This window comes from Dipodomys ordii, unplaced genomic scaffold (assembly GCF_000151885.1).
Source record: "Dipodomys ordii isolate 6190 unplaced genomic scaffold, Dord_2.0 Scaffold116, whole genome shotgun sequence".
In the NCBI taxonomy this organism is placed as follows: domain Eukaryota; kingdom Metazoa; phylum Chordata; class Mammalia; order Rodentia; family Heteromyidae; genus Dipodomys; species Dipodomys ordii.
In genome coordinates this window covers 1,623,298-1,638,832 of record NW_012267332.1, presented here as the reverse complement: position 1 = coordinate 1,638,832, position 15,535 = coordinate 1,623,298, and the positions used below count along the sequence as shown (strand labels likewise).

General features: G+C 42.0%; 1 protein-coding gene across 1 annotated transcript; it reads right to left on the bottom strand.

Annotated features, from left to right (window-relative positions):
- Positions 1–4,092: 4,092 nt before the first annotated feature.
- On the bottom strand, positions 4,093–15,242 carry Taf9b (TAF9B RNA polymerase II, TATA box binding protein (TBP)-associated factor, 31kDa). Its single transcript, XM_013028911.1, has 7 exons — positions 15,012–15,242; positions 14,325–14,406; positions 13,668–13,804; positions 13,460–13,594; positions 10,869–10,944; positions 5,972–6,082; positions 4,093–4,346 (listed from the first exon to the last, which is right to left on the bottom strand). The coding sequence occupies exons 1-7, from the start codon at positions 15,060–15,062 to the stop codon at positions 4,183–4,185; spliced, it is 756 nt and encodes a 251-aa protein (XP_012884365.1). The 5' UTR covers positions 15,063–15,242; the 3' UTR covers positions 4,093–4,182.
- Between the last annotated feature and the right edge of the window lie 293 nt (positions 15,243–15,535).

Sequence of the window (15,535 nt, the reverse complement as noted above, 5' to 3'; positions counted from 1 at the left end):
TGAACACGGGCCTGCACAGCCTCCCTTAGCTTTTATCCTTGAGATTGGAGCTCTACCATTTGAGTGTACTCTACCATAAGTGTGTACTTCTGGATTTTGGCTGGTTAAGTCACTTCTGCCCAAGTTAGCTTCCAACTGTGATCCTCAGATCTCAGCCCCCCTGAGTAGCAAAAATTGTGTGAGCTGTGGGTGTCCTGGGAAGGCCGTATTTCACTAGAAAGTTCAATACTGGACATTTTGTATTCAAGATGAAGCATTAGTTCCTTTAAGGCAGATTAAAAAAAGTTTACATGTCTGTCATGGGGCTTGAACTCGGCCTGTGCACTGTAATGTAGTTTTTCACCCAAAGTTAGTACTCCACTACTTTGAGCCACAGCACCACTTCTGGTTTTCTGGTGGTTAATTGCCAGTCATAGACTGGCAGGCTTTGAGCTTTGATCTTCTGATCTCAGCATCTGGGGCAGTTAGGATTATAGGTGTGAGCCACTGGTGCCAGACTCTTAAGTTCTTGGTTTTTTTTAACCAAAGAAAGCCTTGTTTCCATTTCCTGGAGCTTATTGTACCTTTTAAAAGTACTCTCTACTAGACTTTTACACTCTTGTGATTTTTAACATTTGCTAATTGTTCATTGTTCAAAGAGGTTCCCTCTTTGTGTTCTACACCTGAATATACAAAATTTTAAGCATACTGACCCTTGCTTGCTTAATTTCTCCATCCTCATTGTATCTACAGCTCTTTAGTCACAGATGAAATTTTATTTCATCTATCCATCCAAATATACTCTTCCAGCATCTTCCCACTTATTTAAGGTTTCTAAAAAGTGACTGGGAAATCCAGTCTGAAAAACTTGGCCAGCTGGTCACTGGTAGCTTACACCTGTCATCCTAGCCACTCAGGAGGCTGAGATTTTAGGATTGTGGTTTAAAGCCAGCCTGAGCAGAAAAGTCCGAGACGCCATATAATTAATAATAAAAAAGCTTCCGGGTGCTGGTGGCTCACGCCTATAATCCTAGGTACTCAGGAAACAGATCTGAGGATTGCAGTTCAAAGCCAGCCCAGGCAGGAAGGTCCATGAAACTCTTATCTCCAATGAACCACCAGAAAACCGGAAGTGGCGCTGTAGCCCAAGTGGTAGAGCACTGGCCTTGAGCTGAATCGCTGAGGGACAGAGCTCAGGCTGAGTTCAAACCCCACAACCACCCCCCCCAAAAAAAAGCAGCTGTAAGTTGAGCTGTAGCTCAAGTGGTAGAGGGCTAGCCTTGAGCAAAAGTGCCGTGACAGTGTGTAGGCCTGGAGTTCAAGCCCCAGGACTGGCACAAAAAAACCCAACTTGGCAATTAGCTAAATATTTAAATACTATATGCATGAGGGAATTATGCCTGAAGGAATTAAAAACCTAGTCAAGGGAAATAGTTGGCAACAAATAACTTATCACATAAACTAGGATATTGCAAGGCTATGCCTCAAGTTAATAGTTACCAACTCTAGCTCATTGGTTCCTTTTCACATCCCAAATTTCCCCATGGCACATAGGGGTTTGCATGAGATCAGAAAGGGGCCTACTGGTTTCCCTTCCCAGAGGCAAACCTTCCTAGGACTAGTTTTCAGTCTAGAGTTACTTACTGCAAATGAAGAACATCCATGTATTTATGTATACTAAAAAGGTATGCTTGCTGTTTTGATTAGTACTTTCTATCCTACTTCTTGTATTTTACTTCTCTTTGGATCCCTGGAACATTAAGGTATACCTCGGTCCATCCTTCCTCCATGCTGGTTGTATTCGCTTATTTGTAGGAAATTATAAGTATTTGTTTCTTGCTTGTAAAGGGGAAGAACCTGAGAGACAGTGAGTGTCCTTACCTCATCCCAGTATATTTTTATTTTTTTTATTTTTTGTTTTTTGTTTGGGTCCGGTCGTGGGGCCTGAACTCTGGGCCTGGGCGCTGTCCCTCAGCTCTTCAGCTCAAGGCTAGCACTCTACCACTTGAGCCACAGTGCCACTTCTGGCTTTTTTCTTATGTGGTGCTGAGGAATCGAACCCAGGGCCTCGAGCATGCAAGGCCAACTGAGCCAACCTCCCAGCCCCCAGTATATTTTTAAAACCACCTAAAAGTCGGGAGAACAAGAGCTTCCTTAAGTAATCCTTAACTCTAGATTCAGCTGAAGTTAAAGGCTGTAAGTCAAAGCAGTCCTAATTTGAAAGAACAAACCACACCCACTGGTTGACCTGTTAAATCAATTAAGCTCAGATTTAGAGATATGTACAAATTCCCATCTAGTGCAAAGCTTAAGAGATTCTCATTCCTAGTGAAAGCCAACAATGATCAGTTCATCCACTAAACAGATCCTAACTGCTTTGTAGCCCTTCCCTTAGAATTACTATGCTTCATTTACCTTGAATCGCTATAGCCAGCAAAGAAAGATCACTGATAAACTTAAAATTTTTATTAATAACATTGGAACAAATAACATTAATAATAGTTTATAGTTATATAGCATTTTTCAATTTTGAAAGAACTTTCACATATACCAATTAAACCCTCACAACATTGCTGTGAGGTAGGCAGGGTAGTTGTTTTTCTCTTACTAGTGAGGAGAACAAGGCTCAGAGGTGAAGTAAGGTCAGCTTGTAAATGATGGAGCAAAGACTAGAATCTAGCTAGACCTTCAGATACTGTCTCCCTGAGAACATTCAAGTAAGATAACCATGCTAGATACAATGCACATTTCTACTATGATACCAATAAGATCTGTTTATGGAAGTGGTAAAATCACTTTCCCTAACAGCCCTTAAACCAATGAAAAATTTCTATGTTAACTGCACTGTTTTCTCAGACACATCAAGCACTATCCTAAGATGAAACTTTAAAAAGTTATGAGGATCCTTGGCTATAAATTGTAAAATATGACGTGAAGATTTTAGAAAAGTCTGTATTAAGTACTTCGGTGTCAAGTATGTAAGTTACTAAACCAGACAATTTGTTCTGTTCATGTTCTCAAGGTTTTGCTATCTGTCCCAGTAAGACTTTTTAGGTGAGTATAAATGGGAAAGTAGCAACATCACCGGGAAACTGGCATCCAGAGGAAGTCACATACTTTTCCCTTTTGGCCTATATCGGAGTGTATTAGAGTCTACTTTTAGGTTTGATCCCATCTTAGGTGTGGCTCAGCAGCAAGCTAGAAAATTATCTGAATTATACCAATAGGATTCAAGCAGTAGTGACAAAAGCATGTGTACATCTGGTAGGAAGAAAATACTTGCTCTTTAGTGGTTTTGTCAAGATCCAGTGTAGTTTACTTATCAAGGCAAATTTTAAGCTATAGCATCTCTTGAAATTTAAAAATTAAAAATATGGGGCTGGGAATGTGGCTTAGTGGTAAAGTGCTTGCCTAGCATGCATGAAGCCCTGGGTTCAATCCTCAGTACCACATACACAGAAAAAGCCAGAAGTGGCTATGTGGCTCAAGTGGTAGAGTGCTAACCTTGAGCAAAAGAAGCTCAGGGATAGTGCCTAGGCCCTGAGTTCAAGCCCAACACTGGAAAAAAAAAGTTACAAATATGGAAGTGATACTGAACTCTATTATTAGGAATGGTATTTTAAAAATTCCAGTTACAGCCTTTTAGATTTAAGGGCAATGGGGAGAAACTTAAGACTGTGGGAGTGGGCACAGAAAAATATGATCTAGAAAGAGAATTGAGAGTTAAGAAAGATCAAGAAATAGCTTAATTAAATATACTCAAAATTGACTTAGAAATCCCAATCCAGCATTTCTAAAACAATCTGGCTAAACTGAGATTTGGTAAAAAAAAAAAAAGTTATTGACAAATGTGATTATTTTACCTTAGAAATATTACTTTGCATTGAAAAGTATATTAGGAAGTAAAATTAGTCCACTGATTAGAGTGTAGAAATTTGAAATTTAAGTGCTGCTGTCACTTAATAGCAGAAAACTGCTCCCAAAACAGAACTGCCATGAATGACACTATTAAAGAATAAGTACTTAACTTTTATACTAGTGGTAAAAACACATTTATACTCTTATTAAATCTAAATTTTAACTTAAGTGAAAAATATTGCAACTACATTTACCTTTTCTATGATAAAATTTAAGAGGGCTTGTAAGTATATGGGCTCAAAACAAGCTACACTTTTGCAGTGTAACTAGAATATATTCTTTCCTTTACATTGTATCATCGTCATCATCATCTTCATGTTTTCTCTTCAGCTGATTGCAATCATTGGCCGTGTTCTGTGATGAAACCATGTTGGTGGTAATCAGAATATTTTTGGGCCCAATCATGGAAGGATTAATCAGAACATTTTGAACTGGAGTTGTTGCAGGAACTGTGAACAGAAGGAAGGCCCATAAACTGAATTACGCAGACCCCAAAACATGTAGTCAAAAGTATACAACAAAACTTCATGTAATTCATTAGGATGTTTCAGTAGTGTAGAGTACAACTGCACAGGTAGTTACTTCATTAAGAGTTGAATGTATTTTAACTGGCACATAAATCATATTAAAAGATATACAAGATTAGAAACATATCTAAGCTACATTAAAAGAAATTGTTTTAGCTGGGCGCTGGTGGCTCACACCTATAATCCTAGCTACTGAGGAGGCTGAGATCTGAGGATCATGGTTCAAAGCCAGCCTGGGCAGAAAAGTCCGTGAGACTCTTATCTCCAATTAACCACCAGAAAACCAGAAGTGGTGCTGTGGCTCAAGTGGTAGAGCGCTTGCCTTGAGCTGAAGAGCGCAGGGATAGCACCCAAGATCAGAGTTCAAGCCCCATGACCTACAAAAAAAAAAGTAATTGTTCTCAAGAAGTTTTGTTACTTTTTCCTTTTGTTGGTTATGGGAATTGAGCTCAGGCCCTGGGTGCTGTCCTTGAGCTTCTTTGCTCAAGGCTAACACTACTCTACCACTTTGAGCCACAGGGTCACTTCCAGTCTTCTGGTGGTTCCATGGAGATAGCCTCACAGATATTCCTGCCTGGGCTGGCTTTGAACTGTGATCCTCAGATCTCAGACTCCTGAGTAGCTAGGATTACAGGTGTGAGTCACTAGCATGACGCTAAAGAAGTTTAATGAACAAAATTTCAATTAGCATTTAGTACACTGAACTCATTCTGCATACACATACACTTGTTCAAGTGTAGAAGTCATACTATGCTTTTAAGTTTATTGTATGCAGACAAGTTTTTAGTACACTGAACACATACTGAATGCACATGTTCCAGTGTAGAAGTCATGCTATGCTTTTAAGTTTATTGTATGCAGACAAGTTTCAAGATATGAAATCTAAACATATGCATTAAAATATGCTATACCAGAATTCTACTCACAATTCAATCAACAGTGTCTTTTATGTAGTGAGTAAAGGTATGATTTTTATTTGAATTTATATTAACATCTAGATTACACACACACACACACACACACTTTCATGAGTAGACTATCTTTTCTTAAACTTTAAACGAAAGTGTTTTTCCCTGAAGACACCTTAGACTTGTGAACCCTTTTTTGTTGTGCTGGTGTTGGGGCTTGAACTATCTACACTGTCACTGAGTATTCTTTTGCTGAAGGCTAGTACCACTTGAGCCACACCTCTACTTATGGAGATAAAGGTCTCACAGACTTTGGCAGGCCATGATCCTCAGATCTAAGCCTCCTGAGTAGCTAGGCTTACAGGTGCAAAACACTGGTTGAACTCTTATTTTAGTTGTACTTGAGAATCTGATGATCACGCTGAATGCTTTATCTTCTTTCCCCCTGAAAACTTTAGGTTTATGTAAATTTGATATAATTTTAGAGGATTCAGACCTGACCTCAAGGTTTTAACTGGCAACATTCCCACTACCTTCCTGTTATAAAGAATTATTTAGCATGCCATAGGAACAAACTGTTCTACAACTATGAATTATTAGTGAATTCTGTCTTTTCCCTCACCCCAACGATCGTATTACCTGGTTTGATAGGTGTAGCCTGAGAAGGTGGCATCTGCATAGTAAATCTTTGGCTTGTTGCTGTCCCCGGAGTTACAACTTTATTTGGGATAGAGACCGTTTGTGGAGTTGCTGGAGTTACAACAGACCATGTAAGATAATTTATACAGATTTATATTCTACATTTCTTAGTTTACCCAAACTACCTTCAAAACAGGGGACAAAGTGAGAAAAGTATCATTAGAGAAAAGAGCAAAGTAAAAATTTAAGTTTACAAGTTTAGATGGTACCAAAATTGCACTGCAGATGTATCTCAGTGGTGGAGGACTTGGCTAAGCATGCAATGCAATTTTCATTTTGACATATCTATATATCCATAAAACAAGACTGTGGTCAGAATCACCCTCCTCCATGACTTTCCCATATTGCCCTCCTTCCCCACTTCCCCAAACCAATTTCAACATGTTCCACTGTTTCATTTGCACATATGACTATATTTACCCTCTCCATTTGCTCTTACCCCCTGCCATTAGTACCCACGCTCCAGACAAGACCTGTTTCACATTCCTTTTTATGGTGCTAGACCTGTCATTTTTTTGGGGGGGTGGTCTGGTCGTGGGGCCTGAACTCTGGGCCTGGGTGCTGTCCCTCAGCTCTAGGCTAGAGCTCTACCACTTGAGCCACAGTGCCACTTCTGGCTTTTTTTCTTTTTGCTTATGTGGTGCTGAGGAATCGAACCCAGGGCCTCATGCATGCAAGACAAGCACTCTACCACTGAGCCACCTTCCCAGCCCCTCCTGCCATATTTTTGTCAGTCACGGGGCTTGAACTCTGGGCCTTGGTGCTGTCCCTCAGCTCTTCAGCTCAAGGCTAGCACTCTACCCCTTGAGCCACAGTGTCACTTCTGGTTTTATGGTGGTTTATTGGAGACCAGAGTCTCATGGACTTTCCTGTCCCAGCTGGTTTTTGAACTGCAATCCTCAGATCTCAGCCTCTTTATTAGCTAGGATTATAGGTGTGAGCCATCAGTGCCTGGCTCTGTCATTTTTTTAAGTGTATGTAAGCACTGATTATTTTTTTGTCGGTTGTGGGGCTTGTGAACTCTGGGTCTGGGCACCGTCACTCAGCTCTTCAGCTGGAGGCTAGTGCTCTACCACTTGAGCCACAGTGCCACTTCTGGTTTTCTAATGGTTTATTGGAGATAAGAGTCTCATGGACTTTCCTGCCTAGGCTGACTTTGAACAGGGATCCTCAGATCCCATCCTCCTGAGTATCTAGGATTATAGATGTGAGCCACCAGCACCCAGATGCAAGCACTGAATTTTAGCTAAATGAAAGTATAAAGTTGAGAGTTTAAACACTATAGTGTCCTTTTTCACCTTGGTGCTAGATTTTTTTTTTGGCCAGTCCTGTGGCTTGAACTCTGGGTCTGGGCACTGTCCCTGAACTTCTTTTTGCTGAAGTCTAGTGCTCTATCACTTGAGTCATAGCACTATTTCCAGCTTTTTCTGTGTTTGTGGTACTTACTTCATTACTTACTTCATTCATGCAAGGCAAGCACTCCACCAATGAGCCACATTCCCAGCCTTAGATTTTTTTTTTAACACAGGGCTAGGCAGGCATTCCTCTTGAGCCATACCTCCTGAGCCTTTCCAAAAAAGGTCTTAACATACTTTTGTCTGGGGCTAGCCTCAGACCTCAGTTCACCTAGTCTAAATTTGCACTGGCTGAACTTTAACCATAATCTCTCTATCATTCTCTCAAGTAGCTAGGATTACCAACAATAGCCACTGTACCCAGCCAAGAGGCAAGTTTTTAAAAAAATTACATTTTTATTTTTTTCACTGTTATTATAAAGGTGATGTACAGAGAAGTTAAAGTTATATAAGTCAGATAAAGAGTAGATTTCTGGGGCTGGGAAGTAGCTCAGTGGTAGAGTGCTTGCCTTACATGCATAAGGCCCTGGGTTCGATTCCTCAGCACCACATAAGCAGAAAAAGCTGCAAGTGGTGCTGTGGCTCAAGTGGTAGAGTGCTATGCTAGCCTTGAGCTGAAGAGCGGAAGGACAGCACCAGGCCCAGAGTTCAGGCCCCACGACCAGACCCCCCCCCAAAAAAAAAAGAAAAAAGAAACATACTCATTGCCTTATTTATGTAACTCAAATCCTTTGTCAGGAAAGTCCATAAGATTCCTATCTCCAATAAACCACCATAAAACCAGAAGTAGCCCTGTGGCTCAAGTGGTAGAGTACTTGCTTTAAACTGAAGAGCTGAGGGACAGCACCCAGGCCCAGAGTTCAAGCTCCACGACTGACAAAAAAAAAAAAAGAAAAAAAAAAAGAATAGATTTCTTCTGGAACAATATCATCCTTTCCCTTGCTTTCTCCTGGTTTTTCCATCCCTACCCCTAAGTTGTATAGTTTTTTTCCACATAATGTCTAGTGAGTACCACTGCTATATTTGCCAACTGTTTGTCCCTCCATTTCTGTGTCCCCCTATTTCCCAGACACAGATAAATGAACAAACATGACAAAAAGAAAACAAAAACAGCACCAAGGAAAAAACCTCATTTCCATTTCCTGGAGTTAATCAAGATCAATATTATACGATCAGATGTTCATAGGTACTGTGCCTTTGTGTTCCTCTCCTAAGAGGGCAAGTTTTTGTTTTGTTTCGCTTTTTTGTGAACCATTGTGGGGCTTGAACTCAAGGCCTAGGTGCTGTCCTTGAGCTTTTTCACTCAAGGGTAGAGTTCTAACAGTTGGAGCCACAGCACAACTTCCAGTTTTCTGGTTTTTAATTAGAGATAAAGAGTCTCATGGACTTTCCTGCCTAGGCTGGCTTTGAACCCTGATCCTCAGATCTCAGCCTCCTGAGTAGCTAGGATTACAGTGATGAGCCACAGCTTCAGCAAGTTTATATTAATTATATTAGGTGTCATTATTAAAGTCTGTCACTTTTTGAGAATTAGATGTTTATTATGCTCAGGAAGCTAAACCAAGATGCACCTAACTAAAGCTTGCCAGGCACTAGAGGATCATGCTATAATCCTAGCTGTAGGGCAGGAAATTCCTTGAGACTCTTACTACGGATTAACCACTAACAATCTGGGTAACCACCAACAATGTCAGTGTGGCTCAAGTGGCAAGAGTGGTAGCCTTTAGCAAAAAAGATCAGAGACAGTGTCCAAGCCCTGAGGGGGGAAGAGAGGAAGGAGAAAGAAGGAGAGAGGGAAAGGGAGAGGAAGGGGAAGAGGGAGGGAGAAATGGAAAGTGAGGGAAAGGCACATGTAAGGCACATGTAAGAAGCTACATATCCCCAGGTGGGCACTAATATCCCCAGGTGGGCACTAAAAGCTTAACTCCTTTTTTATGATCACATACTTTTTTTTTTGTGCTGGAGAAGGAAGCACTTTGCCACTGATCTATACTAGCATTTATTTTAAGGGATATCTCAATCACTCTATTCTTTTTTGGGGGTGGGGTCCAGTCATGGGGCCTGAATTCTGGGCCTGGGCGCTGTCCCTCAGCTCTTCTACCACTTGAGCCACAATGCCACTTCCGGCTTTTTTCTTTTTGCTTATGTGGTACTGAGGAATCGAACCCAAGGCCTCAGGCATGCAAGGCGAGAACTCTACCACTGAGCCACCTTCCCAGCCCTCAATCACTGTATTCTATAAAACATCCCTGGATTGCTCCTTTAGTAGTCTTACCTTCTGTCTCAGAAAGTCCTTAATAGGTCATAGGAGTCTTCAGTGTCTAATCTCATTCACCATTCATAAACTTACAATCCTTGGCTATCTTTTTGGTACATGGCTATTGTGCTTGCCTCTAACAGGTGCTCAACAAATACTTGCTTAATGAATGAATGTTGCAAGACTTGGTATCCTCTAAAAACTACCCTCTAAAAAACCCCCAAAAACATTTATAGTCAGGCACCAGTGACCCATGCCTGAAATTCTAGCTGCTCAGGATGCTGAGATATGAGGATTGAGGTTCAAAGTCAGTCCAGGCAGAAAAAGCCATAAGCCTCTTATCTCCAATAAACTCAGAAAAAGCCAGAATTGGTGCTGTGGCTCAAGTGGTAGAACACTAGCCTTAAGCACCATAAGGCTCAGGGACAATGGCCAGGTCCTGAGTTCAGGCCCCAGTACTGACAAAAACAAAACAGGCATTCATGGAAATGTATTTGTTTTAAATTCTTCCTTTGGTCTTTTGATATCCAATCCCAGCAAGCAAAGCTAAGCAAGCACCAAGGCTGAGTTTAAACCCCAGTACTGGTGATCAATCAATGGTTAGTATAAAAATCACTATTTTCTGAAATACTTTACACTAACAACAGTGTTGAATAATGCCAAATTTTTTTACTTATTTGGGATCAGTCTTAGTGGTTTTTCTCATTTTGAAGTGTGGTAAGATCAATGTTTATAGTTGTTTTTTTTTTGTGTGTGTCCGGTCGTGAGGCCTGAACTCTGGGCCTGGGCACTGTCTCTCAGCTCTTCAGCTCAAGGCTAGAGCTCTACCACTTGAGCCACAGCGCCACTTCCGGCTTTTTTCTTTTTGTTTATGTGGTGCTGAGGAATCGAACCCAGGGCCTCATGCATGCAAGGCAAGCACTCTACCACTGAGCCACCTTCCCAGCCCCAATGTTTATAGTTTTACCAGAGCATGAAAATTACCAGTGGTGGCACATATTTGACTCACCTTTTGGCATATATATTTATGTTCATAAAGAAATGTACATGTTTTTGAAAACCCATTTTGAACACTGGACTTAAAACTCTGATAGAGCAAAACCAAAATATTCTTGTCATGGATTATCCACATATATCTGCAAATATACATATGCAACTGCATAAAATTCATAGTGGTGAGGCATTTTTTTACCAGCCAGGAAAGTCATTTTCCCCTTTTACTTACCTACAGTAGGAGTAATTGGTCTGCTACTAACCCCACCAACATTTAATCGTGGAACTAGTCTTCCTTGGTTAGGTCCCTAAAGGATTGAAAAATAAGGTTTAATGTTAAGAGTAAAGTTACAATTGTTGATGGGAATTATTAGTGGATAATCTGTGACAAGAATGTTTTCGTTTTGCTGTATCAGAGTTTTAAGTCTAATGTTTAAAGTATGTTTTCACAAACATGTACATTTCTTTATGAACATAGGCATAATCCTACATTTTTTTTGGTTGGTTGTGGGGCCTGAACTCTGGGCCTGGGTGCTGTCCCGCAGCTCTTCAGCTCAAGGCTAGCGCTCTACCACTTGAGCCACAGCGCCACTTCCGGCTTTTTTCTTTTTGCTTATGTGGTGCTGAGGAATCGAACCCAGGGCCTCATGCATGCAAGGCAAGTGCTCTACCACTGAGCCACCTTCCCAGCCCCTACAACTATTTTTTCTAAATCGGGTGATATGTGTGTATATTTCTTTCCTTTTGCTTAGTGTAAGCTGTTCCCTCATTCCCTCCCTCCCATTGCTGCCCTTGAGTTGCTTAGTTCATTTTCATCGATGTCCAGTGCAGCTGATGGGTCCCTCTGTTGTATTTTTTCCTGTTTTCCTCTGATTCTGAGTGACTTATTGGAGATAAGCATCACATGGGATAGCGTCAAACTTTGGTTTCTCAGATCTCAGCCTCCTGAGTAGCTAAGATTACAGGTGTGAGCCACTGTATCCCTGCGCTTCTTTGTAATTTTTTTTTTTGCCAGTCCTGGGGATTGAACTCAGAGCCTGGACACTGTCCTTGAGCTTCTTTTGCTCAAGGCTATCATTCTACCACTTGAGCCACAGCACCACTTCCAAATTTTTCTGTTTATGTGTGGTACTGAGGAATCAAACCCAGGGCTTCATGCATGCCAGGCAAGCACTCTACCACTAAATCCACATTCCCAGCCCTGTAATTTTTAATATTTACTAGTTAGTATCTTCACCCCAAAGTAAACAAAACCAGCAGTGGCTCATTCATGTTGTAATCCTAGTTAATCAGGAGGCTGAGATATGAGAATCTTGGTTTAGAGCCAACCGAGGCAGATAAATCTGCAATCTCTAATCACCCAGCAAAAAGCCAGAATTACAATTGAGACTCAGGTGGTAGCAAACCAGCCATGAGTGAAAAAACTGACCAATAATGCCAGGTGCTGAGTCTGAGCCCTAGGCCTAGCAAAGAGCAAAACAACAACAAAACCCCAAACAAAACAAACCTGTCTTACAGTAAGAACTTCAGAAAATGCAATCCAATGTGGGGACTAATTGTTTCAATGGTAACAGAAAAAGGCTCAGGGCTGGGCTCAAGTGCCAGAGCAACTGTCTAGCAAGCCCAAGACCATGGGTTCAATCCTCGATGCCACACACACACACACAAAGAATTTATAGCTGGCACTGGTGGCTCATGCGTATAATATTAGCTATTCTGAGGATCGTGGTTTAAAGCCAGACTGGGCAGCAAAGTCTATGAGACTCTTATTCCAATTAACTACCAGAAAACCAAAGGTGGTGCTATGGCTTGAAGTAGTAGAGCACTATTCTAGAGCAAAAAGAGCTCAAGGCCCAGACCCTGAGTTCATGCCCCACAACCAGAACAGTAGGCTCAACTCCTGTTAATGTATCATTCATTCTGTTACTGAAACTTACTAAGAAAATGTTACCATATTTTGGAGTTGCCAAATCTGGAAATCAATCTTAGTTTTGTTAATTAAATCCATAAATGAGTTCAGGCTCATTTCCTGATGGGAATATATCTCCTGGATGAGATGAATACTAACATTCCTTCTAGTTCAACTTAAATTTAAAAATCTAAGTTATCTTAACCTTTAGTGAGGTGGATTAGCTTCTTAGTACAAGTTTTTCTTAAAAAATAAATTCCTTGGGGCTGGGAAGGTGGCTCAGTGGTGGAGTGTTTGCCTTGCATGCATGAGGTCCTGGGTTCAATTCCTCAGCACCAAATAAGCAGAAAAAGCCAGGGCTCAAGTGGTAGAGTGCTAGCCTTGAGCTGAAGAGCTGAGGGACAGTGCCCAGGCCCCACAACTGACAAAAAAAATCCTTTATCATAGCCAACTTTTTTAAAAAAAGAAACATTAATTAGAGCTTCTTACTTTTTTTTGGTGCTGATTCTGGGGCTTGAACTCTGGGCCTGGATGCTGTCCCTGAACTTTTGTGCTCAAGGCTAGCATTTTACCACTTGAGCCACAGATCTATACTTTTGGCTTTTCTGGTGGTTAATTGGAGATGAGTCTCTTAGACTTTCCTGCCTGGGCTGGCTCTGAAAAGCAATCATCAGATCTCAGCCTCCTGAGAAGCTAGGATTACAGGCTTGAAGGTAATACCTTTTTTTTTTTGCCAGTCCTGGGGCTTGAACTCAGTGCCTGGGCACTGTCCCTGAGCTTCTTTTGCTCAAGGCTAGTGTTCTACCACTTCTGACTTTTTCTGTTTATGTGGTACTGGGGAATCAAATCCAGGGCTTCATGCATGCAAGGCAAGCATTCTACCACTAAGTCACATCTCCAGCCCATATACTTACCTTTTTAATTAAGGACTTCAGTCTATAGTTGGGAGCTGTTAAGCAGTATCTATCAGGTGGCAGTCGAGGTCCTGAATATGGCTTGATAAGTGGCAAAGGGGTTTGATTTTTCAGTCTTGCAATATCCAGTAGAAACTAAAAGAAAAATTCTCATTAGAACTACAAGTTAAAAACAACAGTAAGTAAAATAACTTAAATGTTTGCTCACGTCTCTCGGGGGCGGGGAGGTAAAAGACTGGTCAGCTCGACATTGGATTGCCAATCTCACATCATCTGCATCGACATTAGGTTTCTTAGCATGGCTTGAATAAATTTTTGCATCATCCAGAATTGTAGTAACATATCCTTTAAGAACAAAACATTTTTTTTCTTAAACACATGAAGACTGTTATGGCTCCTTTGTCTTAAAAGGGTCCTCTAATTTTTGGAAAGTTTATTGTTTTAATGATTAATTGGTATATGTAGAACACTTTTTTTTTTTTTTGCCGATTCTGGGGTTGGACTCAGGGCCTGGGCCCTACCCCTGAGCTCTTTTGGTCAAGGCTAGAGCTCTACCAGTTTGAGCCACAGCTGCACTTCAGGTTGTAGGTAGTTATTTGGAGATAAGAGTCTTCCACTTTCCTGTCTGGGCTGGCTTTGAACTTACATCCTCAGATCTCAGCCTCCTGAGTAGCTAGGATTACACATATGAGCCACCAGTGCCCAGCCAGAATACATTTTCAAGAGACACCTCCCTAGCTCCTTTGTAGTGTTTTAGTTATTTCTATATTGATAACTGTTCACATAATTTAGTTGGAAAATTTTTTTGTATTTTTTAATAATGCACGATCCTTATCCTTTCAACACATTCTTATGTTTAACTTACGGAAAGCGAATTCCAGCATTTGATTTATAACCCTTGGTTCATATTCAGTGATTCCCATATCCTTCAGGATCTGTGCCATCACCTGTGGAATCAAAAATTCCTAGATGCTTAATCTAGGTATTTGAAATCAAAGCTGGACTGAAGGGTAGTATTTGTGTATAAGGTCCCCTCCCTGCAAATTTAAACCTAATTTGCTCCTGGTCTTCCCGGGTGTGTCAGTGATCAAATAAAATTGGTCATATGGTCACGATGACAACTTTTGGGGTAGAGATGGTGAGGGGGGCAAAGTTAGATGCAAAAGACCTATGTTGGTTTTTCCACTAGAAGCAGGGCTGGCTCCAGGTAGTTGTCAGTTTTGGATGAGGGTGTGGAGGAAGCTAGTGTGAGAACTCAGGAGATAGAATCAGAGCATGTAGATAAGGTGAGACAACAAGGCAGCAGGGACCCAAAACCCAGGAAATAGAGCCAGGCGGTCGGTCCGTACATCCTACGTGGACCACAACACTCCGGAGTTGCATGGGAACAGCCAGAGGGAACTCCAGTGGCCTGTGCTACCTTTCCTCGCCCTCGCCTCTCTAGGCTGAAAATGGGGGTGGATGGGCACCGTCAGTCCCTCCATCTGGGGATTACCCGCTGGGCCTGGATCGCACCAGGTTGCATGACCCGCCTCTTAATGGTTGCACTTACCAACGCGTCTCTCGGAGCGGTCTTGAGAGGCGCCATCTTGTTCGGCTCCATATTAGCCGGGCTGTCGTCGACTGCGTATAATGAGCCGCTTGGGGACTGCTGGGTCGGGCTCCACCCCTGGGAGGGCGGGAGGCGAGGTTTGCACGGGTGGGAAAGGCCGTCGGGTACAGCTATTCCAGCCCAGAGCGATTGGCGGGAATCACAAGCTGCGCTTTTAGCGCAGGAGACGCCTGGGAGGCGGGGCGAAGAGGGGCGGGGCAAGACGAAAGGCAGATCCAGGTCAAGTGCAGGGCGGGGCTAAGGGCGGGGAAAGGGGCTGGGCCGAGCAGGGAGAGGCTCGAGGGGCGGGGAGAGTGCCAGGAAAATCGGCCAAGTGGGCTGCCAAGCCTCCCCCAAACCTAAATGAAGCTAAATAGCCGAGAAACTAGAGGTCCTAAAATTGCCTCAGTGTTAGTACTGCATTGTCAAGCAAAAAGAACCACAGTAACAACAGACAGGTTTTTGGCATAAGCCTATACCACAGA

Bases quoted from the DNA above. Each gene is read 5' to 3' on its own strand.
- Taf9b (XM_013028911.1), bottom strand. From the start codon at position 15,062: ATGGAGCCGAACAAGATGGCGCCTCTCAAGACCGCTCCGAGAGACGCG. The intron at 13,805-14,324 runs GTAAGTTAAACA...TTGTTCTTAAAG, and splicing joins AATGCTGGAATTCGCTTTCC to GATATGTTACTACAATTCTG. The intron at 13,595-13,667 runs GTGAGCAAACAT...TTTTTCTTTTAG, and splicing joins CCTCCCCGCCCCCGAGAGAC to TTTCTACTGGATATTGCAAG.